This window comes from Vombatus ursinus, unplaced genomic scaffold, assembly GCF_900497805.2.
Source record: "Vombatus ursinus unplaced genomic scaffold, bare-nosed wombat genome assembly UNPS02014864.1, whole genome shotgun sequence".
NCBI lineage: Eukaryota > Metazoa > Chordata > Mammalia > Diprotodontia > Vombatidae > Vombatus > Vombatus ursinus.
Window position 1 is genome coordinate 4,551,911 of NW_020954642.1, and position 25,311 is coordinate 4,577,221.

Here is a 25,311-nt window from a genome sequence, read left to right on the forward strand (position 1 = left end):
TACTAATACCTAAATTAATTTACTTATTCCATGCCTTATCAAACTACCAGATAATTGTTTTATACATCTAGAAACAATAATAAAATTCACCTGGAGGAACAAAAGGTCAAGAATAACAAGAGAATCAATGAAAAAAAAAGTGAAGAAAGGCAGCTAAGCAGTACCAGATCTCCAACTAAACTGCAAAGTGGTAAATATCAAAACAATCTGGTACTGGATAAGAAATAGAGTTGTGGATCAATGGAATAGATTAAGTCAGGGATAGGGAACCTGCATCCTCGAGGCCACATGTCGCCTTCTAGGTCCTTGAGTGCAGACTTCTGACTGAGTCAAGTTTTACAGAACAAATCCTTTTACTAACTGGATACATAGCAGTAAATGATCATAGTAACCCAAAGATTCAAGCTATTGGGGAAAGAACTCACTATTGAACAAAAACTGCTGGGAAAGTTGAAAAACGGTCTAGAGGAAACTAAGCATAGACAGACCAACATCTCACACCATATACCAAGATAAGGTCAAAGTGGGTAAATGGTTTACATATATAGGGTAATGTCATAAGCAAATTAGGAGAACATGGAAAAAAATCATCAGATCTATGGATAAGGGAAGAGTTCATGACCAAACAAGAGATAGAGAGGATCATGGGAAGTAAAATGGATAATTTTGATTACATTAAAAAGTTTTTGCACAAAAAACCCCCAATGCAGCCAAAATCAGAAGGAAAACAGAAAACTGGGAGGGAGGGGGAGGAAATTACAACAAATTTCTTTGATAAAGGTCTCATTTCTCAAATGTATAGGAAACTGAGCCCAATTTATAAAAATAAGAGCCATTTCCCAATTGACAAATGGTCAAAGGACAGGAATGGGAAGCTTTCAGAAGAAATTAAAGCTATCAATACTCATATGAAAAAATGCTCTAAATCACTAATAATTAGAGAAATGCAAATTAAAACGACTCCGAGGTACCACTTCATACTCATCAGATTGACTAACGTGACAGAAAAAGAAAATGACAAATGCTGGAGAGGATGCAGAAAAATAGGGACACTAATGCACTGTTGGTGGAATGGTGAATTGGTCCAACCATTCTGGGAGAATAGCTTGGAATTACACCCAAAGGACTTTAAAACTGTGCGTATGCTTTGACCCAGCAATATCACTTCTAGGTCTATATCTCAAAGAAATCAAAGAAAAAGGAAAAAGACCTATATGTACAAAAATATTTATATTAGCTCTTTTTGTGGTGGCAAAAAATTGGAAACTGAAGGGGCACCCATCATTTGGGTGGTAGCTTATCAGCTAAACAAGTTGTGGTATATGATTATGATAGATGTAATACAATTCTGCTATAAAATGTGACAAGCAGGATGGTTTCAGAAAAACCTGGGAAGACATGAACTGATGCAAAGTGAAGTGAGCAGAACCAGGAGAATATTGTGCACAGTAATAGAAATACTATAATGATATTCATGTGTGAAAGAATTAGCTATTCTGATCAATACAATGATCCAAGACAATTCCAAAGGACTCATGATACAAAATGCTATCCACCTCCAGTGAGAGAACTAATGAACTCTAAGTATAGATGAAAGTATTTTTTTCACTTTATTTTTTCTCCACAACATGGCTAATGTGGAAATGTTTTGCATGACTTCATATGCATAATGGGCATCATACTTCATGTCTTCTCAATGAATGGAAGAGGGAATAGAGGAAAATAGAGAATTTAGAACTGAAAATCAAAATTTTAAATTAAAAAAAAGAAAGAAAATAAGTCAGATTGAAGATGCATGAGAAAGGGAGATGATTGATGGAGCAAGGATCACCAAAGAAAAGGGAAGGACCTGGGATCAAGGATACATGTGGATGGTTTAGTGTCCTCATCTACAAAATGAGGAGCTTGGACTGAATGACCTGTAAGATTCTTTTAAGCTTTAACATTCTATGAATTCTTTTAATCCATTTTTAATTTATAAAAAGAGATTTTGACGATTATGGTTAACAACTTACAAATACTATACTGCATTTATTGAATTAGGTTCAGCATAGATATTCTGTTAAAAATGGTGGCTCCACTACTATCCCCCTCCAAAATAATCAAGAATGACACAACTCTTTTAAAAAATCATTTTTAATGTTTATTAAGGAAAGAATTTAGCAGCCCTGTATTAGCAGAATTATACAGAACTTAGCACAACTTGAAGACAATTACAGTTTTAAGCATTAGCATGCTATTAACATACTGTAATTTTTTTCTACAACTGGAAAGTTGCTGAGGTTTGTGACATGCCACTGTAAATATAAGTATTATTAAAAATTACAAACTGTTTTGTAATTATTTTGATAACCTCCTGAGCAGCAGCTCCTATGAAAGAAAAATGAGAAAAGTAAAATGTTTTAAATAGTTTACAATAGTTGCATAAAATTTAAATTAACAACTCCATCATATTAATATTTCAAACTGAGTATTTCAGGTTTTTGTATATCTCCACATAAAGGAGGAGAACAATTCTTTACAAGCTCTTTACATATATACCATGTTTGAAAAAGAGTAAGTTAAAGAGTATATTTTTTCTAAATATGATCAATAGAGAGACAGCATGGTATGATAAAGAGCCAGCCTCTAAGCAAGGAAGATCTAGATTTAAGTCTCATTTCTGACATATCTCTGTGATCTCAAATAAGTCACCTAACCTCTAAGTGCCCCACACATTAAATATGTGTATTTATGTATACATGTATATGTGCATGTGTACTCTGTGTGTGTGTGTGTGTGTGTGTGTGTGTGTGTATATATACACACATACTGCCATCCACACAGCTGATGATTAGCATTGATAAAGACTGTGTCCTCCCTGGGAGTTCCCTGCACAAATGACCATTATGCATGGGAGGTGGAGGGGGAGGGAGGGAAGGCTAGGATCTTTTTCTCTAAATACTATGGACTTCTAATCGGGAAGACAGAGAGAGGCTGCTGCCTTTTTCTCTGTCTGAAATACTGCAAGACTGCTAAGACTGCTTATTAAAAATTCTATGTCACTGACTCCTCTGAACAGAGCCTCCCCTTCAGGGATAAGTGACATGATTATGTAGGATGAAAGTGGGGACACAGGCAAGTCACATTCAAGTTTCGTTTCATTTCGGATGCAAGGAAGGCATCTAACCGGTTGGTGTCAACTAGGGTACTTTATCAACTGGTTTTCCTCAGCTGACTGGCCCCTGCCAAACAATCAGTTATTATTTGTGGCTATTTTTTTCAGTCATTTTTCAGTCATGTGCATCTCTTCATAACCCCTCTGCGGGGTTTTCTTGGCAAAGCTACTGGAGTGGTTTGCCATGTCCTTCTTCAGCTCATTTTACAGATGAGGAAACCGAGGCAAACAGGGTGAAGTGACTTGCCCAGGGTCACACAGCTAGTAAGTGTCTGAGGCTGGATTTGAACTCACAAAGAGAAGTCTTCTTGACTCCAAGCGTGGCACTCTACCTACTGCACCACCCAGTTGCCCAATTTGTGGCTACGAATAACACCAAAATATTGGCATAACACAACGACTTTTCTAAATCTCGATATCCCAAGGGGCTTGGTCTTAATAAGCTGACCTAACCAGAAAAAGAAGAGGGGTAAAACTCAAGGAGACTTTTTTAAAACCAAATTAGCAAGGTGTTTTGGGGTTATGATGCTAGAGCCTCAGGTTTTTTTTCATATATAAAAAAGGGCAATTTTTCTATTATGTAAGAATAACAATTTCCTGGTTAAAAAAAAACAAAACAAAAATTCTCATTCCAATTAAAAGGCTTTGGAAAATACACCTGGGAGACTAGTTATGAAATGTACCTTAAAATTTCTAGATACCTTGCATTATTTTATTTCTACTTCTTCAAATCCTCTCTTCCATTGCATTAAAAATAATGGATTTGCTTTCAATTTTTGTCTGAGAGAAAAATATTATTCAAAATCTGGCTTTAGATGGGATATGGCTCAATTCCTTATTTAGGAAATAATCCTTTTAAGAGGGATCTTTTTTCAAATAATTACTTAAATTACATTGATTATAAACATGAATAATCTCAAAGAAAGAAATTAAGCCATTGGTGTTTGGGGATTCTAAATACATATGATATAAGTTCTTTCCATCAAATTTTAATGGTAACTTTTAAAATTCAGAAAAAAATAGTATAAGTTTCAGGTATCACATTCACTTCTTAAATACTTGAAAGATGCATGATTTCATTGGTACAGGTATTCCCTGATCATAATGCATAAGATAGCTCTGCTAAGTTGTCAGAGGACGTTTTAGTGGAAGATACTTGAGAGCTGCTCTGGAGGAAAAATCCACCAGCCTGCTGCTGATCTGGTGACTAGCCCCTCCCCAGGGAAGTGGGGTGGTCTCTCACCAGGCCTGTCCTGAAGCCTTTCTTTCTAGTTTGGCAAGGCCTGCCAGAAATTGCATCCCGCTGGCCAAACCTTCAAGAACCCGGTGTCCTCCCTTCACCATGAGGAGCTACTGGAAGAGGACTTTAGCCTAGAACGTTTGTTCACCAGAAACTTAACATCTGAAGGGCGTATTCTATTTCAGTTTACATGGCAAAGGTAAAATATTGGACTAAGTGCTTCTCAGAAAGTAGCCAAGCAGAACTATAACAAAAGTGAGCCTTTCTATCAAACTCACCTCCCAAGAATGCTGCGATCGTGTGGGGCTCAGCAGCTCCGTACCGACAGCTACATAAGCACCAAGAAAAACATCTTAAAGTTAGGCTTAGCCATTAAAATAATTCATTATTATCATTATTACTACTAAAAATAGAAATTACTTACAATTCATGGACGTAATCATCTTTTACCATTACAGATAAACCATATTCCTGAAGGAAGCTGGTCAGGCAAGATTTCAGTTTCCCTATATCATCTTCAACTTGATAGTTATAAACTCCTAATAAAATAAATGTAAATTATTTTCTATTTAAAGACAAATTGCTTCAACAATTAACAGTTAGTTTATATTTACTCAGCTTTTTATAATCTTTATGCATTCCTACATCCCATATAATGCTCACAAGGGGACTGGAAGGCTTGGGACAACCTCTGATTGCAATGGCACAGGGAACACCTGGTGAAGAAACCCAGCCCTGCTCTTTGTTGATGCAGACTGGCATCTGCTCTGCAATTTAGAGTCTTATACAGTGGCCTGGCCAGGTCACCCAGTCAAAACATGCTGAGAGACAGCATTTAAACCCAGGGCTTCCTGATTCTGAGACTATACATACCACAATACCTGTCCTGTTCAGAACATAAACATTGTTATACTACTCAGTATGCAAACACTCGTTCCTGCTCTTATTGAAGTAATATATTACGGCTTATTGATTCAAAGGAAAAATGGCAACCATAACTTAAATGAATTTTTAAAAAATATCCTAATCTAAATCCACATTCATTTCTTAAATCTCTTGAGTCAAATATGATAGCAGGTAAAAGTACAATAATAGACCCTTTTGTTAGGCCTGCTAATTAAAATAGTAGGTCCCAGGAGAATAGGCAATTTAGAGCAGTGTTTATATTATACCCTGTGCTCTGCAACAGTGACCATAAATAATATTACTAATTTTGTTGATAATAATCTCTGCAGTACAATCCTAGACCTTAAGATTAACAATATTCTCTGGTTCCCATATACTAAGACAGCAGTATAATAAACCTTGCATTCAGTCTGCAAAAAATTGATGTGTTGTGTATATTCTTCATATAGCTATCTACGCAGCATTTGTCAGACCAAGAATTAAATTCTTTTCATTCAAAAAACAAATACTTACTGGGCATCTAGTATGTGCACTGTACTAGATATTGTGAGGGAGACAAAGGTAAATAAGGCATGTTCTAAACTCTATGGGAGTTTACAATCCAGTAAATGGAGAAAAGCCATTTATACAAACAGACAGTAATTTACAAGGCTGAAAGCTCCGCCTCTTCCTGCCTGTGTGAGCACAAATAAGTGACTTTCTGAGCGTCAGCTTCCTATCGGTAAAATAGAGATAATACCATCCGTACTACTCGTGCCTCACAAGACTTGTGAGGATCAAGTTAGAACTTGACAAGTGTACTTCATAAACTTTAAAGCACCACCTATCAATGGCAGCTATAATTACTATTATAGGACAGCTTTAACTGCTATGAGAAATAAAAGAAAGAAAGAATAATTTGGGGGGGGTGGGAATCAGGGAAGGCCACAAGGAGGAGGGAGCATTTGTGTTTAAACTATCAATCTGTTTTGCAAACATTTGCATTAAAATTTTCTTTAAAAATGTAACGGCAGTTCCTCAATATTGTTTACTGAATTTTTATTATATTATTATAACTTATTATATTTATTATATTACTAGGTTAATATCCAGAAGGGCTGGAAAATTATAAAATATTCTTAATTTAATCAATTCCCCCTAAAAATATAAGCACCCCTAATACAAATTCTCTGAAAATACTTCCTGAATGTAATTCACAAACCTGAACTTTTATTGATATCTGCTCCACTAATGAAATGGTTACCTGGATATCTTCCATATTGTTTTTGGAATCTATCAACAGCTCGGAGCATTAAGTACAACACTATCTCACTATCTGGATTGTCCAAGCTGGAACCTGGAAATGGCAAAGGGAAAAAAGTCTTATTTGGACATATCACACAATAAGAAACACTCAAGAGAAAAGTGTAATGGACACAGAATATTTTAGTGCATGACCAGTTTCAGTATGGAAGACAATTTCACTACTGAAATATTACCTATTACTAAATAGTAGAATTATAGGAATTAGAGCTGGAAGGAACATTCAAATTTCCATGATTACACATTAAGTCCATTTTCAAGCCCAGAGAGGTAAAGTGATCTGCCCAGAGTCAGAAAGGCAGCAGAGGTAGGACGTGAGCCCAGGCCTTCTAGCCACAGATCCAGCATTCTTTCCATTGCACCCCACTGCTGAGGCCTAGAGGGATTCAGTGATTTGCCCAAGGCCACACTATAAGTAGCAAAACTATTACTAGCAAAATGATTATGTATCAAAGAAACCCTAATATGTTTAACATGACTGCACACGTATGACCTATATCAGATTTTGTGCTGTCTTGGGGAAGGAGAGAGGGAGAAAAATTTGGAATTCAAAATCTTATAAAAAATGAATGTTGAAAACAATATTTACATGTAATTAAAAAAATAATAATAAATTACATTTTTAAAAAGTAGTCTTATGAAGCCCAGGCCAGTCTTTTAAAAAGCCCAACAGAAATGCTTCTTTTAAAAAAGCCCTCTCCCCAAAAGAACGTAAACTCTTCAAGGGCAGGGATAGTTTTGATCTTGTCTCTGGGTTCCCAATGCCTAGCATAGCACCTGGCATATGGTGGGCACTTGACAAATGCTAGTTGAATTGAAAAAAAAAATCCACCTCTGTAATATTTATTGACCTCCAAATTCTGTTCTCTCCTACTTGGTAATAAGCTAATCTCTAATTCTTGGATTGTCATGTAAATGTGTGACCAGATAACAGATTTTATAGAGGCTTCTCATATCACACATAGAAACTAACAATCACAACTATTTACATAGGTCTTCAGTGGTAAAAATGAGTGTATGAATACTTTCACTGCCCTTAATTGTGGAAGGTACAAATCATCAAAAGAAATCTTTTAATGTGGAATCATGTCCCACCTTACAGTAGACAGGCGGGTGTGGGAGAAGGAGAATATCTATGGCTATCCTTATATCAAAATTAAAGAAAAAAAGAGACACTAATCTGAAAGTTATTTTTTTTCATAACTGAAATAGTTAAATTAATACTCCCTTAGTAAATGTAATTGTTTTTAGTTAAATTTGTTTTTAACATTTCAAAATAATTTAAAATGTATTTTAATTATCTGACTTTGTACATATAAATGCATACAGAAGCACATACATAAACATACAAATAAATAAGTAAAATTAGCTGCCTGAGTCCTTTTCCTTCCAAGTTCAGGTAACCCCAGGCAGACTGACTATAGCCTTTCAAATGCTAAAAATATAGTTTCTGGTTCAAGGAACCATTGCCATAAGAACTGTTGCGCTATCTCAGTATCTTCATCTCAGTATCACCTGAGAAAAATAACAGCTGTTATTCAGCTTTAGGCAGGCTTCACATCCCGCATCCCAAGTGATTCTATCATATACTACAGAGTAAAAATGATTGTATCTCTGCAAGGCCCACAATAAAAAGAATTGTTTCAAAGCATTAAGACAGCTGTTTGGAGAGCTCGTATACTCACTAATTTCCTCCTTATTAATAGTGTCCACACCATATTCTTCAGCGAGGGATCGACACCTCACCACTCGAAGAAAGGCTGAATTGCTGCCTAAACACAAGGAAACGTTATCAAATTAAATGTGGATTCACGTTCTAACTCACAGGTCCTTATAGCTACATGACATTCTGTGTCAACCCTTCCCAGAAATGGGCTATGAAGAGATTTCTTCCACCAACAGGGAAGAGAACAGATTCCACAAGGAATCTGAAATGGCTGACTGCATCGAGTTCAGCGTCCTGCCTTCAGTAAATGCATGATGCCACATACGCGACAACAAAGGCCATTAAAGCCATCAAGGTAGACTTCAGTATTCCTCAGAGAGGAGGACCGTATGGCCTGCTGTGTGATTGTTTCTTTTCAGGTACTAAAAACATAAAAAAAGGGTAGTGAAGTAAATCAAATCAACTAATACTTGAGTATCTAGTATGTGCAAAGCTCAGTATTGACCGGACTCAACCTTTCAGACCTTCTGGGAGTTTAAAACTTAAGAGACAACTTGCATGTGGGTACACAAGTGACAGGGATGCAGACAATGAAAGAGAACAGTAACCACGACCGCTGCCAGCAGAGCACGGCAGCAGCAGCTTCAGCTGCTGCACGGGCACAGTGGGGCAGGGCTGAGGCTCAGCCGGCTTCTTGGAGACAGCTCTGAGACAAGAGTTATGTGTGCAGTGTTTCCTCCTATCCCAGCAAGTGAAATGGGAGGAACCACCCTTTGTGTGGGAGTGGGTGGAGAATGACTCAATTGCATGATTTCTCCTTGGCATTTTACTTTGATATTCAGGCCTAATTAAAAGCTCTACTTTTTCTAAAAGTGGAAAATAAATTCATGAATAGATGATGTAGTATATAACAATACCTGACTGGTTACAGTTACAAAGTACTTTCACACACACTGCCTCACTGGATCCTATCACAAACCTATGAGTTGCCAGAGACAAGCTAGCACAGCCCCATTAAAGAATGGAACCCTGGGACAAACAGAGTCCAGGTATCAGGATCCCATTTTAAAGAAGGGACTGTGGCTCAGGGAAGCTAAGGATTCCTGATGAAGCTGGGACATGAACCCCCAAGCGCCAGGATAAAAATGTTTCACAGCTATACAAAAGCATCTGACCTTATTCATTGTAAGCAATGTGGAAAACCATAGGATCCTGTTATTTCTATCTAGAAGAGAATTTAGAGATCTAATTCTATGCCCTCATTTCACAGGTGATACCATAGGTGTGGTGAAATTCATGGCCTGCCCAAAGTCACAGGCCATCAAGTAGGATAACTGAGATATGAACCCAGGTCTGCACATCCATCTCTTTTACACTACACCAAGGCTTGGACTATATTCTCATTCTTACACTAAACCCAGTTTAACTAATGATAATAATATAGCCTTTACATTGCACTTTAAGGTTTACAAAATGCTTTACAAATATTATGTCATCTCACCCTCACAACAACCCTGGAAGATTATTATCTCCATTTTCCAGATAAGAAAACTAAGAAAGGCGGAGGTTAGATGACTTGCTCAGGGTCATGCAGCTAGTTTCTGAGGCTAGATTCAAATTCAGGTCTTTCTGACTTCAGGTCTAGTGCTCTAACCACTGCACCAACTAACTCCTTCTAATTGTAATTTTGTAATTCTAGTAATAAAAAAGTCTAAATTTTTGTTGAAATTATGATTCTTATCAAGTGGGGAATGGCTGAACAAGTTATAGTACAGAATGTAATGGAATACTATTGTGCTATAAGAAATGATGAGCAGGGAAACTTCAGAAAAACCTGGAAAGACTTGTGTGGTTTGATGCTGAGTGAAGTGATCAGAACGAGGAGAATGTTGTACACAGTAACAGCCACACTGAGTGATGACTAATGTTGATAGACTTAGCCCTTTTCAGCAAGGCAAGGATCTAAGACATCTCCAAAAGTCTCATGATGGAAAATGCTATCCACATTCAAAGAAAGAACTATGGAGTTTGAATGCAGATCAAAACATACTATTTGCTGTTTTTTCTTCTGCTTTGTTTTATTTCCTCTTTCTGGTGGTTCCTCCTATTGGTTCTAATTCTTCCTTGCAACATCACTAATGTGAAAATATGTTGAATATGATTGTACATGTGTAGCACCATCTTGGGGAGGGAGGGGGAGAAAAATTTAGAACTCAAAAGCTTATGGAAGTGATGTTGATAAGTTCATTTCTATTTACTCTATTCACATTAGGATTGGGAAGTAGAATTAAGCATACAATCTTATCAATCACAGAACCTCAAGGCTGGAAGGGTCGTCAGAGGCCACCCAGTTCAATCACATCTTAATAAGAAATTCCTCCACACCACGCCAAACCCGTGTGTGTGCAGCCCTTGCTTAAAGAACATCAGTGAGGCCAAACCCGACTACTTCCCAAGCCAGACCATTTCACGTTGGGATCTTTCTAATGTTAGGAAGTTGTTTTTTTTCCCAACATCTACAACTTTTATCTATTTTTCTGTGGAGTCACACCAAACAAGTAACAACCCTCTTCCATGTGACAGACCTTTAAATATGTGAAGATAGCTACCATGTCCTCCTGAGTCAATCTATTCTCCAAAGTAATATCCTCAGTTTCATCAGATGGCACCCAGGATTGCACACAATACTACAGAGATGGAGTCAGATCCTGGCAGAGTACAATCTCTGGACTATCTCTTCCCTAGGTGTAGACTCCATCCTTCCCTCAATGCAGCCTAAGATTACAATTAGATTTTTTGGCTATCAAATCAAAAAAGCTTGCAGTCCACTAAAATCCCCAGATCTTTTTCACTCTTAGAACGGTATAGATATTCTTACCCATCTTGTATTTGTGAAGTTGAATTTTCTGAAACGAAGTCTGAGATTTTACAATTAATCCTATTAAATTTCATCTTATTAGAGCCAGCCAATATTTTATTCTAGCCTGTTGGGAGCTTTTTGGATCTTGTCATCCAATAAGTCAGTTATCTCTTCCAGCTTTTTGTTAACTTCATATTTCATAATCGTGCTAGCTATACCTTTATCTAATACACGGATTAAAAAAAAAAAAAGGTAAATGGCAAAGGGCATAGCACTAGAGACTTCCTGCCAAAGTAAAACTTAATGATGACTCCTATTTGAGTCTCACCATTTGAACAATTCTGAAGCCATCTAACTGTACTATCATTTACTCCCAAACTTTTGATTTTTTTCCACAAGAATAAAATAAGAGAATGTTTAAAAATCTTTGCTAAAACATAAATAAAATATTTCTATAACCATCACCCTGATCTACTAGTCTAGTAACCCAATCAAAGAAGGAAATGAGGTTAGTCTGGCATAATTCCCTCTTGATGAAGCAATGTTGGCTCTTAATAATTACTGCTAGTAAAATGCCTGGCACATGGTAGGTGCTTAATAAATGTTTTTTGACCAACTACTTTCTTTTCTAGATGCTCACTGATAAACATCCTTTTAGTAACATGTTCTAGAATTTTGCCAGGATTTGAAGTCAAGCTTTCTGGTCTATACAATGTGCAGATTTCATGTGTTTCACTTCTGGAAGGCATTATCCTCCTCCATTCTTGTGACCCCTTTCCTAGTCTCCAAAATCTTTCAAAGATCTCTGATGTGGCTTAGCAACCAGATCTGTTTGTGTTTTCTGCATCCTAGGATGCATGTAATCTGGGCCTGGTGACGAACTTATCAGGTGCAACCAGGTGCCTTCTTGTTAGCTTCTACTTCTGTTAGGTATCAACTCAAATGGTCATTTTGTTCTTTGTAGCCCAAAGAACATTCTCTTTGGTGGAGAAAACATGAATAAAATAAAATCTGAATAGCTCTGGCTTCTCTCCATTGGTTACTCCTATCCTATCCAAGTAGTAGTCCTATCCCTTCTGGTCTCCTCTTTTCTCCAATATTGCTTTTAAAAGTTTTACGGATGCCTTTTGCTATAATATAACTTTCATTTCGAATATACTCTCCCAGCCCTCCAACGAGACAGAAAAAAGAATAACAGTTCATCCAAACCAATTAACAAATAGACTATGTCTGACAGTATGTGCAACAATCTACACCAAGAGTAGCCCACTTCTTAACCAAAAGAAAGCAAGTCATCTCCTCATTTTTTCTCCAGGGCCAAGCTCTAGGATCACTATAATTATTGCAAAATGTTCAGTGTCGTCTTTTTTTTTTTTCCATTTGTACTGCTGTAGTTACTATATATAGTGTTTTCCTAGTACAGCTTATGTCTCTCTGAATTAATATAAGTTTCCCATGTTTCTCTGAATTCCTTACATTCACTGTTACAATACAAGTATGTATGCATATGCCTTAATTGGTTCAGCCAAAATTTATGAAATCATAAAATTACGGATATCCACTCTGTTTCCAGTTCTTTGCTACCACAAAAAAGGCTTGCTATGCAATTTGGAACTATACCCCAAAAGTCATTAAATTGTTCCTATCATATGCACAGTACTAGGAGGCTTATCCCCCAATGAGATCAAAGTGAGAAAGAACTCACGTACAAAAATAACTATAGCACCACTTTTTGTTGTAACAGAACAAGAGATAAAGTGTCTATCCGATGGAAAATTGCTGAACAAATTATGGTATATGAATGTAATGGAATATTACTGAGTTATAAGAAATGAGGGAAAATTTGTATGAACTGATGCAGGGTGAAGTGAATAGGCCCAGGAGAACAATTTACACAAATGATAGTAACACTGAAAAGGAAAAAAACTCTGAAAGACTGATGTATTACCAATCTTAACTTCAGAAAGACTGATGATGAATTATGCTTCCTACCTCTTGGCAGAGAGGTGGTGGACTAGAAGAGCTAAATGAGATATACATTTTCAGACATGACCAATGTGTGGATTTGATTTTAGGGACTATACAAAGGAGAGATTTAATTCTGGAGGAAGGGGAGAATGGAAGTGAAGGTAGTGATATAAAACCATGAAAAGAGTGTCAAGGAATCATTTAGAAATACACAGGAAAGGGGGCAGCTAGGTGGCACAGTGGATAGAGCACCGGCCCTGAAGTCAGGAGGACCTGAGTTCAAATCCGGCCTCAGACCAAACACTTGACACTTACTAGCTGTGTGACCCTAGGCAAGTCACTTAACCCCAATTGCCTTAATAAAAAAAATTAAAAATACACAGGAGGGCCGAAGGATATTCAGATAAGCTGAGTTGTGCTAGAACTAACATGTAAATTTGAAATATACATACTTTAAAAAAAATAAACCATACATGGTAGAACATCAAGATTTAAGATACAGTTCCTTTTTGTTTTCTTGTTCTTTTAATAGGGGAATGTTACTGTGTTGATGTTTGTCAAGTTCCTAATAATAAAAAGGGGAAGAAATGAAACAAGGGGCTATTATGAATACTTTGATAAAAATGGTATCTTTTTGCCTTTGCTTTTCTTAGGTTTTTTTTCTCTTTTTGTCCTCCTTGCTTTTCCTCATGAGCCTATTTATTCTTAGTTTAACACTTCTGACATGATAATCTTATTGTAAGATGATGCTACAATTCTGTGTTCATGCTCTACTATCTGCTCTTGATTCCATCTACTCCAAGTGTCTTTTAAAAATGGAAGTTGATTGATGAGCTCTCTGTGCATCTACGTAAGTCTCATGAGACAGCTTACCCTTTTCCTCTGCACTGGAATTGTTTCTTCTCTTTGTGTCTTCAGAATTTCAATATCAAGAACTTCCTATTCCTCTTAGGCTATAGAATTTTAAGCCACGGAATCCTCCCTATCACTTGTCTGAACTCTTTGAAAGTCTGACGTTTTCCTAAAGTCTAGGTTGCATGTCAGACTAAATTCAGTTTTTCTCTCCTCCTCTATTGCCAGTTTTAAAATGGAGTGTTCATTTACTGAACTTCTCACCATTTCCATCCCAGTAACCAGTTCCTCCTCTTTATTAGTGAGAATCAGACACAGAATAGCAATTCTCCTCATTAAAAAACCAAAAACTCCTTTTAACTTTAACTGAAATTCATGAAGTATTTTAAAGTTTACAAAGCACTTTACTTATATTATCTCATTTAAACCTGATAATATCTCCCCATTTTGTAGATAAAGAAAATGAGGCCCAGTGAAATGACAAAACCATAGTCACACAAATATGAGTCAGAGATAGGATTTAAACCCAGGTTTTTCTGATTCCAAGTCACATGGCCTCTAGTAAAAAGCAGTTTTCTAACTTTTGAAGAACAAAATTATCATTCAGGTACCGCTCTGCTTTGGGCAGAGAGAGAACTCTAGGAGATGTCTGGATAGCTAAAGGGCCTTGTCATTACAAGATCATACCTTCACAGGGGCAGCTAGGTGGCGCAGTGCATAGAGCTCCAGTCTTGGAGTCAGAAGGACCCGAGTTCAAATCTGACCTCTGACACTTGACACTAGCCTGTATGACCCTGGGCAAGTCACTAAACCTCGATTGACTCACCAAAAAAAAAAAAAAAAAAAAAAGATCATGCCTTCACAACAGGCGGGTGATACATTTCCCAAACTCCTCTTTCTCTTCTTTTTATGTACGTGGTCTGTAGTCTACTCCAATAAATGTAAGGTAACAGAATGTCAGCTCCTTCCACGCAGGGGCTACTATTTCATTTTGTCTCTGGGTGCTCAGCACTTAGCCCTAGTGTCTGGCATATAAGATGGTCTCTACAAATGCCTGGTGAATTGAAATGAATTGAATAACAATATGTCTTCTGTTTCTGCCTTCATTAATCTTCTTGCAAAGACCCTCCTCCATGCTCCTTCTTTTCTTCCTCCTCCTCCGGTTTCTGGATTTCCACACAACTTTATCTTCTTCACATACAATGTTATTCCAACCTCACTTTTACTTATCCTGTTCCTTCTGAATAAAGGAATTGGGACTGGAAGATGTCACTGATTCCAATTGAGCCTCGGTGATATCTATGAGGTAAAACCTGCCTCCTCAAATCAGAATGTCTATATTTTCTTGCTTGTTATTGAAACAGAAAAGCTGTTGGGAAAATTCTATGAGGGTCCCATCCAAACTAGGGTTTTGTTGTTTTAAAACTGACTTTTAAGAAACGAAAGAAAATATTATCAATCTTTTGGACAACAATCATTCTCCACAGGACTTGAGAAACTTTTCATTATATTCCAACCACAATGACCAAAATGAGCACTGAAACTGACATAGTTGATAAGACCTAGTAAATAAGTAGAAGGGAGCGTGAATGTCCTATAAGAGTTCATCTTCAACATACATTTTAGATAACCATTTTTTCTAATTTATTCCACATTACTTAAAATGAATAAAGAAAGGAATTTTGTATAAATGTAAATAGTATTTAATTTTAATTTCTTTTCAGTATTGTTATAGATATAATATTTACTCAGTGGCTAAGTTTTGCATTATCGTACCTAACCTAGTGCCTTGTATATATTAGGTACTTAATAAATGTCTGTTGGCAAAGTTAATTCTTCCATTTTTTAAATGACAATTTATACACATAACTAATCATCATAGCTCTATACATTTAGGTAAGGTTTCATCAACAGAGGAACCTATGCAGATTTTGAATCATTTAAACTTCCTGACAGTCTCCCCAGCAACATGCTTTGTGTACATCACAATAAGCAAAATAATAAAGCAAATGAATCCAAGGCAACTTACAGAGTAATTTTAATTCTTTCTGTGAAATGGACTCTGGTGCCTGTAAAAAGACAAATATTTGTTTTGTTCCAGAGCAAAAGCAGATGTTAAAAGAGAATTCAATGAGCAATAGGATCAATAACAAATCAGAAGAGCTTTTCCCAGGACCTGGGAGTGAATTTTTAAAATGGGACTGTGTAGACGAAAGTAGAGCCTAGGCCAACAACTCACCTGACCGATAGACTGGAGCAATTTGGCAGCATGATTACCCACAGCAGCAGCATCTGTTTTTGCTTTTTCACGGTAACTAGAAAATAGGAGAATTAAAAATAGCTACTCAGAACACAATCTGAAATACTCAAAATTAATATCCTAAAACTAGACAATAAAATGCATCCATTTCTCCTCCTCAACAAGATGCTGATCTGGTAAACCTGACATTTGTTATCATATAGTATGATATGAAAATGACACTTGCAATCAGTGAACCTGACATGGTATTAAAAGCACTGGATTCCAAGAGTTAAGAAATCAGGGTTTTGGTTCTGGCTCCACAACTGTCTAATCTCAGGACCTTTGGCAAGTCACAAAACTTGATCCTGATTCATCTGTAAAAACAAAGGACTACTTGTATGATCTCTAATGTTTCCTTCTAGCTTTAACTCTTTGATTGTACGTACACTATGTGTAGAAACTAAAATAGTTCTAATGCTATTTGAAATTCAGTCTTTACTATGTATTAATTAATCTACAATGTGTGCTAGTCATTTTGAGGCAAATATTCCAACATACCCATGAACTATAAGAAAATTGAGAGAAAAACTTGAGTATGATGAATGGATCCTCTGTGGAAAACCTATAACAAACAACTTTATGATGAAGCATCTACCTTCTGACAGAAAGGGAATGAACTCAAGATACAGCATGAGATACACTTTTGGATATGGCCAATGTAGGGATTTGCCTTACCTGAGTATGCATTTTGGTTACAGAAGTTTTTTTTTTTCTTTTTTCTCAGTTTGGGAGGAGACAGAGTAGGTTGTGGGGAGCTAGGGATAAGGTTGCCAAAAATGAAATGAAATTGAAACATGTTTTGAAATGCACAGAAGAGAACAGAAGGAAGGCCAGAATTAAAGACAAATAGGACAGCTTTTGAGAGTAACATGTTGCATTTATAACATACTTAAAAGAAAAGCAAGTGTTACATAAAGATTCATAGTTTCACGTACAACCCTCCTGGTTCTACTGAGTAAAAAGAAGTGCTTGTTTTGGTTGTTTTTTAAGAATTAAAAAATGAGGAAAAATCTCTAGGAGGAACATGAACAAGAAATGAACAGGATGAGAAGTTATGGATGGCTTATGATCTGTGCCAAGAGAAGACGTGTCTTAAGATCAAAGATCCAATGAAATATTTACATACATATGAACTTCCATTTTTACCCTAGGAAACCAAGAAACTTCATATAATTTATTTGGTCTCTTATTTGAATCAGTGAAAGACATTATTAGAATTTTATATATATGGGGAACCAGTGGAACAGTAAGGTTAAAGATATTTTCCAAAATCAGATCCTCAAAAAAAGTTACTTACACATTTTGTAATTTTATAAACTTTCCAGAATCTGCAATCATATCAGGAATAGTGCCTCGAACAGGTAAGTTTCCTTGACCCTCCCTTGCCACAAATTCTTTTAGAGCCCGAGCCAAAATCCAAAAGGGTGGACTCTATAAGCATATAAAAAAAAATGCCAACTGAAATTTCACTTTGTAACATGTATGTTTAGGTAACAGTGCTCTTAAAGAATCTTATTACCTGTTTGGTAATATTGATACAGTGATCATCATTAAATATGTCTTCAATACTGCTTGGTATCTAGAAAAGAACAGAGAAAGTATTCATTTCTATTTCTTATATAAGAACAGGGAAAAGAACACTGATTCCAGAGTCAAAGAACTTGGATTCCAATTCTGCCTCTGGGCCTTAAGTCATTTAACATTCTTGGGCCTCAGTTTCCTCTTCTGTAAAATGAAGGGTTAGACTAGATGCCTCTGAGGTCCCTTCCAACTCTGGATTGTCTTATGAATTGGCCCAGTTTGCGTTACCTGACCTTTTTTTCATATAGATTCAGCTCTTTAAATAATTAAATTGCATTTTCAAGATGAATCTGTGTGAGATGATAATAAAATAAGGTATCAAACGGAAAAGAGAAATTCTTTCTCTCCCCCAGGTACTTAGATTAAGGGGGATGATGTGTCCCCCATTCAAACATAAGCTCTTTAAAAATGACAGATTGTTTAATTCTTTGGATATGTATCTCCAATGTCCATAACAACACCTGGCACATAGCTGGCATTTAATAAATGCTTATTGTTCTGTAGGGCAGTTTGGAACTATGCCCAAAGGGCTATAAAACTATGCATACCCTTTGACCTAACAATACCACTGCTAGGTCTGTATCCCAAAAGAAATGAAAACCAAAAAGGAAAAGGACCTACATGCACAAAAAATATTTATGGCAGCTCTTTTCTGGGGGCAAAGAATTAGAAACTGAGGGGATGCCAATCAATTGAGGAATGGCTGAAGTTGTGGTATGTGATTATGATGTGATTATTGTACTTTGTATATTTGCCTTTATCTGAGTCAGAGGTTCCCAAACTTATTGATCTGACAGCCTCCTTTTAAAAAAAAAAAATTACGCGGCAGCTAGGTGGCACAGTAGATAGAGCACCGGCCCTGTATATTATATATATGTATATTTGTATATTATTGTACTTTGTATATTTGCCTTTATCTAAGTCAGAGGTTCCCAAACTTATTGATCCAATAGCCTCCTTTTAAAAAAAATATTACAGGGCAGCAAGGTGGCACAGTGAATAGAGTACCAACCCTGGATTCAAGAGGACCTGAGTTCAAATCCGGCCTCAGACACATAACACTTACTAGCTGTGTGACCTTGGGTAATGGGGCATTTAACCCCATTGCCTAGCAAAAAAAAAATACTCAGCGTCCCTGTAGGGTTTCTTTTTAGGTCTTCTTTTTATTCAACACCCCCCAATTGTACTTGAGGCTACTACTACCCCCCTGGATGGTTCCAGTGCCCTCCAGGGGGTGATACTGCCCACTTTGGGAACCTATGATAGTCATAACCAGATCTTTGCATAAGGAAGCTTGCATTGAAAGAATGATTGGAAAGAAGAGAGGGAAGTAGGTGTCACAGTGGAGAGAGTGCAGAACTTGGAGTCAGGAAGACTTGAGTTCAAATCTTGCCTTAGATGCTTACTAGTTATATGACCCTAGGCAAGTCACTTAAACTGTTTCAATTTTCTCATCTGTAAAATGAATATAATAATAGCACCTATCTCCAAAGTTGTTGTGAGGATAAAATGAGATAATATTTGTAAAGCACTTTGCAAACCTTAAATCATCATGTAAATGCTAGCTATCATTAGTAAAAATTTTTATTATTAAAGAGGCCTGAAGCTGGGAAGACCAGTAGACTACTATTGCAATAGTCCAGATGAGTGGCAACGAGGGCAAAAATGTGAGATGCTGTGGAGGCAGAAAAGATAGAACTTTGACATCTTATCAGATATGAAAGGTAAAAAAGGAAAAACTAAAAGTTCAAAACAAATGTTTTCAAGGTGAGAAACTGGATAAATGGTAGTGCCACTGACAGAACTAATAAAAGCAGGAGGTTGAGTATATTTTGGTGGAAAAGATAATAAATTCAATTTTAGACATGTTGAAATTTGAAATGATAGTGGAATATCCACAAAGAGATATGCTATAGGCATTTGGAAATGTGAGTATGGAGTGCAGAAGAAAGATAAAGAGAGGAGGTAGAGATCTGGGAATCCTCTTATAGAACTGTATAGAGGTGCTCTTGGGAAAGAATGAGATTACACCCTTTCTCCTTGTAGAGAAAGAAAAGAAAACAGCCAAGAACAGGATGTTAAAAAGTCAGCAAAAGGAGGAAGAAGGAAAATAGAGGAGAACTAATCAGAAAGAGAAAAGGAGAATGAGGAAAGTATAGTCTCTCTAAAGCCAAGAGGAGATCAAAAGTGTCTGATGCTTCAAAGACATCAAAGTGGATGGGGATTGGGGGGAAAGACCATTCAATATCTTGACAAGAAAGTAACCGGGGGCAGCTAGGTGGCGCAGTGAATAGAGCACCGGCCCTGAAGTCAGGAGGACCTGAGTTCAAATCCATCCTCAGACCAAACACTTGACACGTACTAGCTGTGTGACCTTGGGCAAGTCACTTAACCCCAATGGCCTTACAAAAAAAAAAAAAAAAGAAAGAAAGTGACCGACAACACTTCGGAGAGCAGTTAGAGTACTGGGGGCAGAAGCCAGACTGCAAAGGTTCTGAGGAGCCAGCAGAAGTGTCAGGTATAAGTAACTTTATTCAGTTTAGCACTATCTAGTTCTAAGTTATTGTTAACATAAAGAACGAATGAAGAGACTTCAATATGCTTGTAGCCAAAGGAGAAGGCTGGGAAGATGGACAGATTAAAATTATGTGTGTGACACCTATCAGTTTGGAAATGTTAACAAAAAAGGAAAATAATGATGCTGCTGGGGCTGTGGGAAAACAAGAACATTGATGCACTGTCAGCAGAGCTGTGAACTAGTCCAGCCATTATGGAAAGCAATTTGGAACCATGCCCAAAAAGCTCGTAGACTGTGCATCCTCAATGACCTAGTGATAATACTACTAGATTTATACCCCAAAGAGATCAAGGAAAGAAGAAAAGGATCTATATGTTAAAAAATATATATATTTATAGCAGCTCTTTTTTGTGGTGTCAAAGAACTGGAAACTGAGGGGGATGCCTATCAAGTAGGAAATGGCTAAATAAGTTATGGTATATAAATGTGATCGAATACTGCTGTGCTATGAGAAATGATGAAGGGGATGGTTTCAGAGGAACATGGGAAGACTTGTATGAACTGATGCAGAGTAAGGTCAGGAGAACAACATATACAATAACAGCAACATTTTAAAGACAAAAACTTTAAAAAACTGAAGAACTCTAATCAACGTAATGAACAACCACAATTCCAGAGAACTCAAGATGAAACATGCTACCCACCTCCTGATAGAGAGATGATAAACTTAGATATATGAGATATAATTTTTTTTGGACACAGCAATGCGGGGATTCATTTTGCCTGACTATACATGTTTGTAACAGGAGTTTTATTTTTCTTGCTTTCTCAATTTGGGCAGGGGGAAGGGGAAATAAGGTCAAAAGAGAATGTGAATCTGAAGATAAAATGTAATTCAAAAAAGAAGAATATGAGAGGAAGAAGGATAGGGCAAGTTCTCAGAATATGCATTATGTCTTTCTTTGACATAGGAGGGAAGGAAAAGAAGGTGGGTGATGATGCTGGGTAGTGAGGGATGGAGAAGGGAAGATGAGAGGGAGTTCTCATCAGATGGCTCCACTCTTTTCAGTGAAGTAGGAGGCTAAATCATCTGCTGTAAGTGTGAGGCATGATAATGTAGTTGGGGCTTGAGAAAAGTGAAAAAGTTTGGAATGTAACAAAAATACCTGCTAGCACCTGCTAGACTTAATGGCTCTGAATTTTTCCAACTTCATGAAAAATAAAGAATAACCTCACAAAGATCACACTGATCAAAAGTGGACAGATGTATGAAATAAATACATCTTACTGCATGTGACACAGACACACAAGTCTCTAAAATAGCAGCAGAACTTGAATATTAATTACAATTTCTGATTCAAGTACAGACTGTGCAGGTATATATAATGAATGTTAATAGCATTGACATCAATTATAAAGAAGTGCTCTACAAACGAGCTCTGAAATAATTTGATATGTCTTTGGATATATCTCTAGAAACATATTTCATAGCTCTTTCACATAGCACTTTTGTGCTTTAAAAGTAGTTTTTAATGTTAAATGAGCCAAACAACCACCATGTCAGGTATGTAGTACAAGTATTATTATTCCCATTTTACATATGAGGACACTGAGGCTAAGACAGGTACTTGCCTAAGATTACATAGCTGATAAGCTGCAGTGCTAAGAACTAAGGTGCCCCATCTACAAATTTTGTATTCCTTTTACTATACCAAAATAACTCAAAGTTATATATGATATCTCTGTTGTAAAAGTAGTATGGTAGACTTGCATGGGGCAGACTGGAGTCTCAGCTTGACACTTACTAAGCCCTGCCACCTAATCTGGGTCTTAATTCAAATGAGAGAATAGATCAGATAAAAACACATCTGTAAAGCATTTAGCAGCACTTGGCATGTAGTAGGTGCTATATAAATGCTCATTCCCTCCCTTCTCTTCCCTGCCTCCTCTAATTTCTTCATGTATTAAATAAGAATAATATTTATAGCACATATATCCCAGAGTTATGATGAATGTTTTGAAAACCACCATTACGAATATCTGTATAAGGCTGAATATGAATAAAATTGACATTTAAAAAAATATAATACACTGAGGTTTTATAAATGGCTATGTATTTACTGTAGGGGAGAGGAAAGGATAGGGTAATTCCAAGCACTTTAGAGACATTTTCTTATTAAGTTGTTCCTAGTGGGGCCTGTGCAATGAGAGGAACCAGCTCAGAGTGGCAAGAAATCCTGGAATGTTCTGGGAAGTGCCATTGCTTGGCTAAGGGCTTGCCCTACCACGTGGGGGAGACCAATGACTGCCAAGTGGTTGTTCTTGGAATGATTGCTCAGTGCCTCTGCTGCCCAAGAGACCTGAAAGCACGTTTAGGATTTTGGGACCACCTGATGAATTGTACTGTTTTACAGCCCCCAAGAGCTGAAACTAGATAGGCAATCTTTCCCCAACAATTCCAACCTTAATTTATTTTTAAAAATCATAAACATTTTGAAATATGTAAAATTTTCATTAAGAATTTATCATAATAAAAGAAGAAACAAGTACTGGGTTACCAACACCAGATTTTGCAAACTTTAAAGCACTATATCTGTTATTATTTTCCTCTCTGGCAGTCAGTCAATAAACATTTATTAAGTACCCACTCTGTGCCAGGTACTGTGCTAAGCTCTGGGGATATAAACATGAAAAGACAGTCCGTAACCTCAAGGAGTTTACAGTCTAATAGGGGAAGACAGCACAGAGGAGCAAAGTGGAGTAGGGTAGGATGGCAGCCAGGACATGGAACAGTCAGAGAAATCTCAAAGTTGTGAGGCCAGGTGAGAAATGAGACGTTGGGTGAGCTCCCTCCTTACACGGCTAACACGTTAGACTAACAGAACACTGCTTTTCACACAAGCCTCCTAGCTTCAATTTGTCATCATACACAAGCACATACACTAACATCTGCTTTATTTGGAAAGGAGTTAGACGACCCCAAAGAACTCCGTTATCACTTCTGTAGACTCTAGCTAGCTAGAATGGATTGCCATTTCAATGTGGCTTACATACAGCAAGTAATACATTTCTTCAAACTCATTAAATCAGGATTCTATTTGTGTTATAAATGTGTATTCAGTCACACCGCCTACATTCTGAAAGTACGTGCCCAAATTCCTATACATAATTATTATTCAGATGTCGACTCTATTAAAACCCAGTTGCCTTTCTTACCTAAATCCTTTCCTTTAGTAATTTTTAAAAATACCTGAAACTATACCCAGGGGGCTATAAAACTGTGCATACCCAGCAATCCTACTTCTAGGGTTGTATTACAAAGAGATCATAAAAAGGGGAAAAGGACCCACATGGACAAAAATATTTATAGCAGCTCTTTTTGTGGTGGCTGAGAACTGGAAATTGAGGAGATGCCCATCATTTGGGGAATGGCTGAACAAGTTGTAGTATATTAATATAATGGAATACTATTGTTTCATAAGAAATGAAGAACAGGCAGACTTCAGAAAAACCTGCAAAGATTTAGATGAACTGATGCTGAGTGAAGTGAGCAGAACCAGAAGAACATTGTACACAGTAACTGCCACATTGTGTGATCATCAACTATGACTGACTTAGCTCTTCTCAGCAATACAATGATCCAAGACAATTCCAAAAGACTCCTGATAGAAAATGCTGTCCACATCCAGAGAAAGAACTGATGGAGTCTGAATGCAGAGCAAAGCATATTATTTCCACTTTGGTTTTTTTTTGTAGTTTTTTCCTTTTGTTCTGCTTCTTCTTATCCAATGTGACTAATATAGAAATATGTTTTACATGACTGAACATATATAATCTATATCAAATTGCTTACTGTCTCAAGGAAGAGGTAGGTAAAAGAGATAGAGAGAAAGTTTTGAACTCAAAATTTTATTTAAAAATGAATATTAGAAATTATCTTTCTATGTAATTGGAAAAAATAAAAATAAAATAAAAGGAAAAATAAAAAATAAAAATAGTTGAGAGATACCCCCAGAGCTTCTTAAACTTCTTAAACCCATAGTTTAAGAAGCACTGAAGGCTCCGGCCTTGGAGTCAGGAGGACGTGAGTTCAAATCCAGTCTCAGACACATGACACTTACTAGCTGTGTGACCCTGGGCAAGTCACTTAACCCCAACTGCCTCACCAAAAAGCAAAAAAAGAAGAAAAAAAAAAGAAAATGATAAAAGAAGTGCTGAAGGAGTTGCAAGTGAAAGAAGTTTAAGAAGCCCTGCCCTAGAACAGCAGGCAGATGTCTGCACTTGGTATTTGGGAGATGTGGGTTTACATCCTGGGTCTCTAACATTGACTAGCTATGTAATGATTGGCAAATCTTTTTTCTCTGAGCTTCAGTTTCTTCATATGTAAAATGGGAATAACAAAGCTAACTCAAAAAGTTGTTATAATAATTTATAAATTTATAAATCTTACAGTCATCAACTCCAGGGACTCCCTATGACCTCCAGGATCAAACATAAAATCCTGTTTGGCATTTAAAGCCTTTCACCAACTCTGTCCCAAGGATAGAGCCAAGATGGCAGAGTAGAAGAAGCAGCCAAGCTCTACCGACACTCCCCCCAAATAACTTTTAAATCAACACCTCAAATCGAATTCTGGAGCAGCACAGACAACAAAAGGTCAGAGTGAGATATTTTTCCAGACCAAGACAACTTAGGAGGTCAGAAGGAGAGGTCTGTGATACTGGGTAGGGGCTGGCCCGGAGACCATGTGGGAGCAGCACCAGCTGTGGGCCTTGGAGGAAGCAACATCAGCAGCAGCAGCTTTGGGAGTTCTCAAGCCAGAGACAAAAAGGGGATCTGGAAACTGGTCAGAAAAAGATCGTGCCAACACGGGGCAGGGACCAAACACTGTCTGGCAACTCTACTGCCCAATCCTCCTTCCAGGTCACAATTCCAGAGCAGAGAGGAGTGCTTGCAGTC

The 25,311-nt window shown here is 37.1% G+C and overlaps 1 protein-coding gene across 1 annotated transcript in view; it reads right to left on the reverse strand.

Moving 5' to 3' along the window:
• Positions 1-2,137: 2,137 nt before the first annotated feature.
• The window catches only part of LOC114027962 (NEDD8-activating enzyme E1 regulatory subunit), a 48,858-nt gene continuing 25,684 nt past the window's right edge, over positions 2,138-25,311 (reverse strand). The window contains exons 12-20 of the mRNA XM_027842105.1: positions 17,773-17,832; positions 17,551-17,684; positions 16,191-16,266; positions 15,981-16,020; positions 8,291-8,377; positions 6,547-6,639; positions 4,822-4,936; positions 4,676-4,725; positions 2,138-2,370 (exon numbers count right to left, since the gene is read on the reverse strand). Coding sequence (XP_027697906.1) covers positions 2,261-2,370; positions 4,676-4,725; positions 4,822-4,936; positions 6,547-6,639; positions 8,291-8,377; positions 15,981-16,020; positions 16,191-16,266; positions 17,551-17,684; positions 17,773-17,832 — 765 coding nt within the window. The 3' untranslated portion in view covers positions 2,138-2,260. The remainder of the gene's footprint in view (positions 2,371-4,675; positions 4,726-4,821; positions 4,937-6,546; positions 6,640-8,290; positions 8,378-15,980; positions 16,021-16,190; positions 16,267-17,550; positions 17,685-17,772; positions 17,833-25,311) is intronic.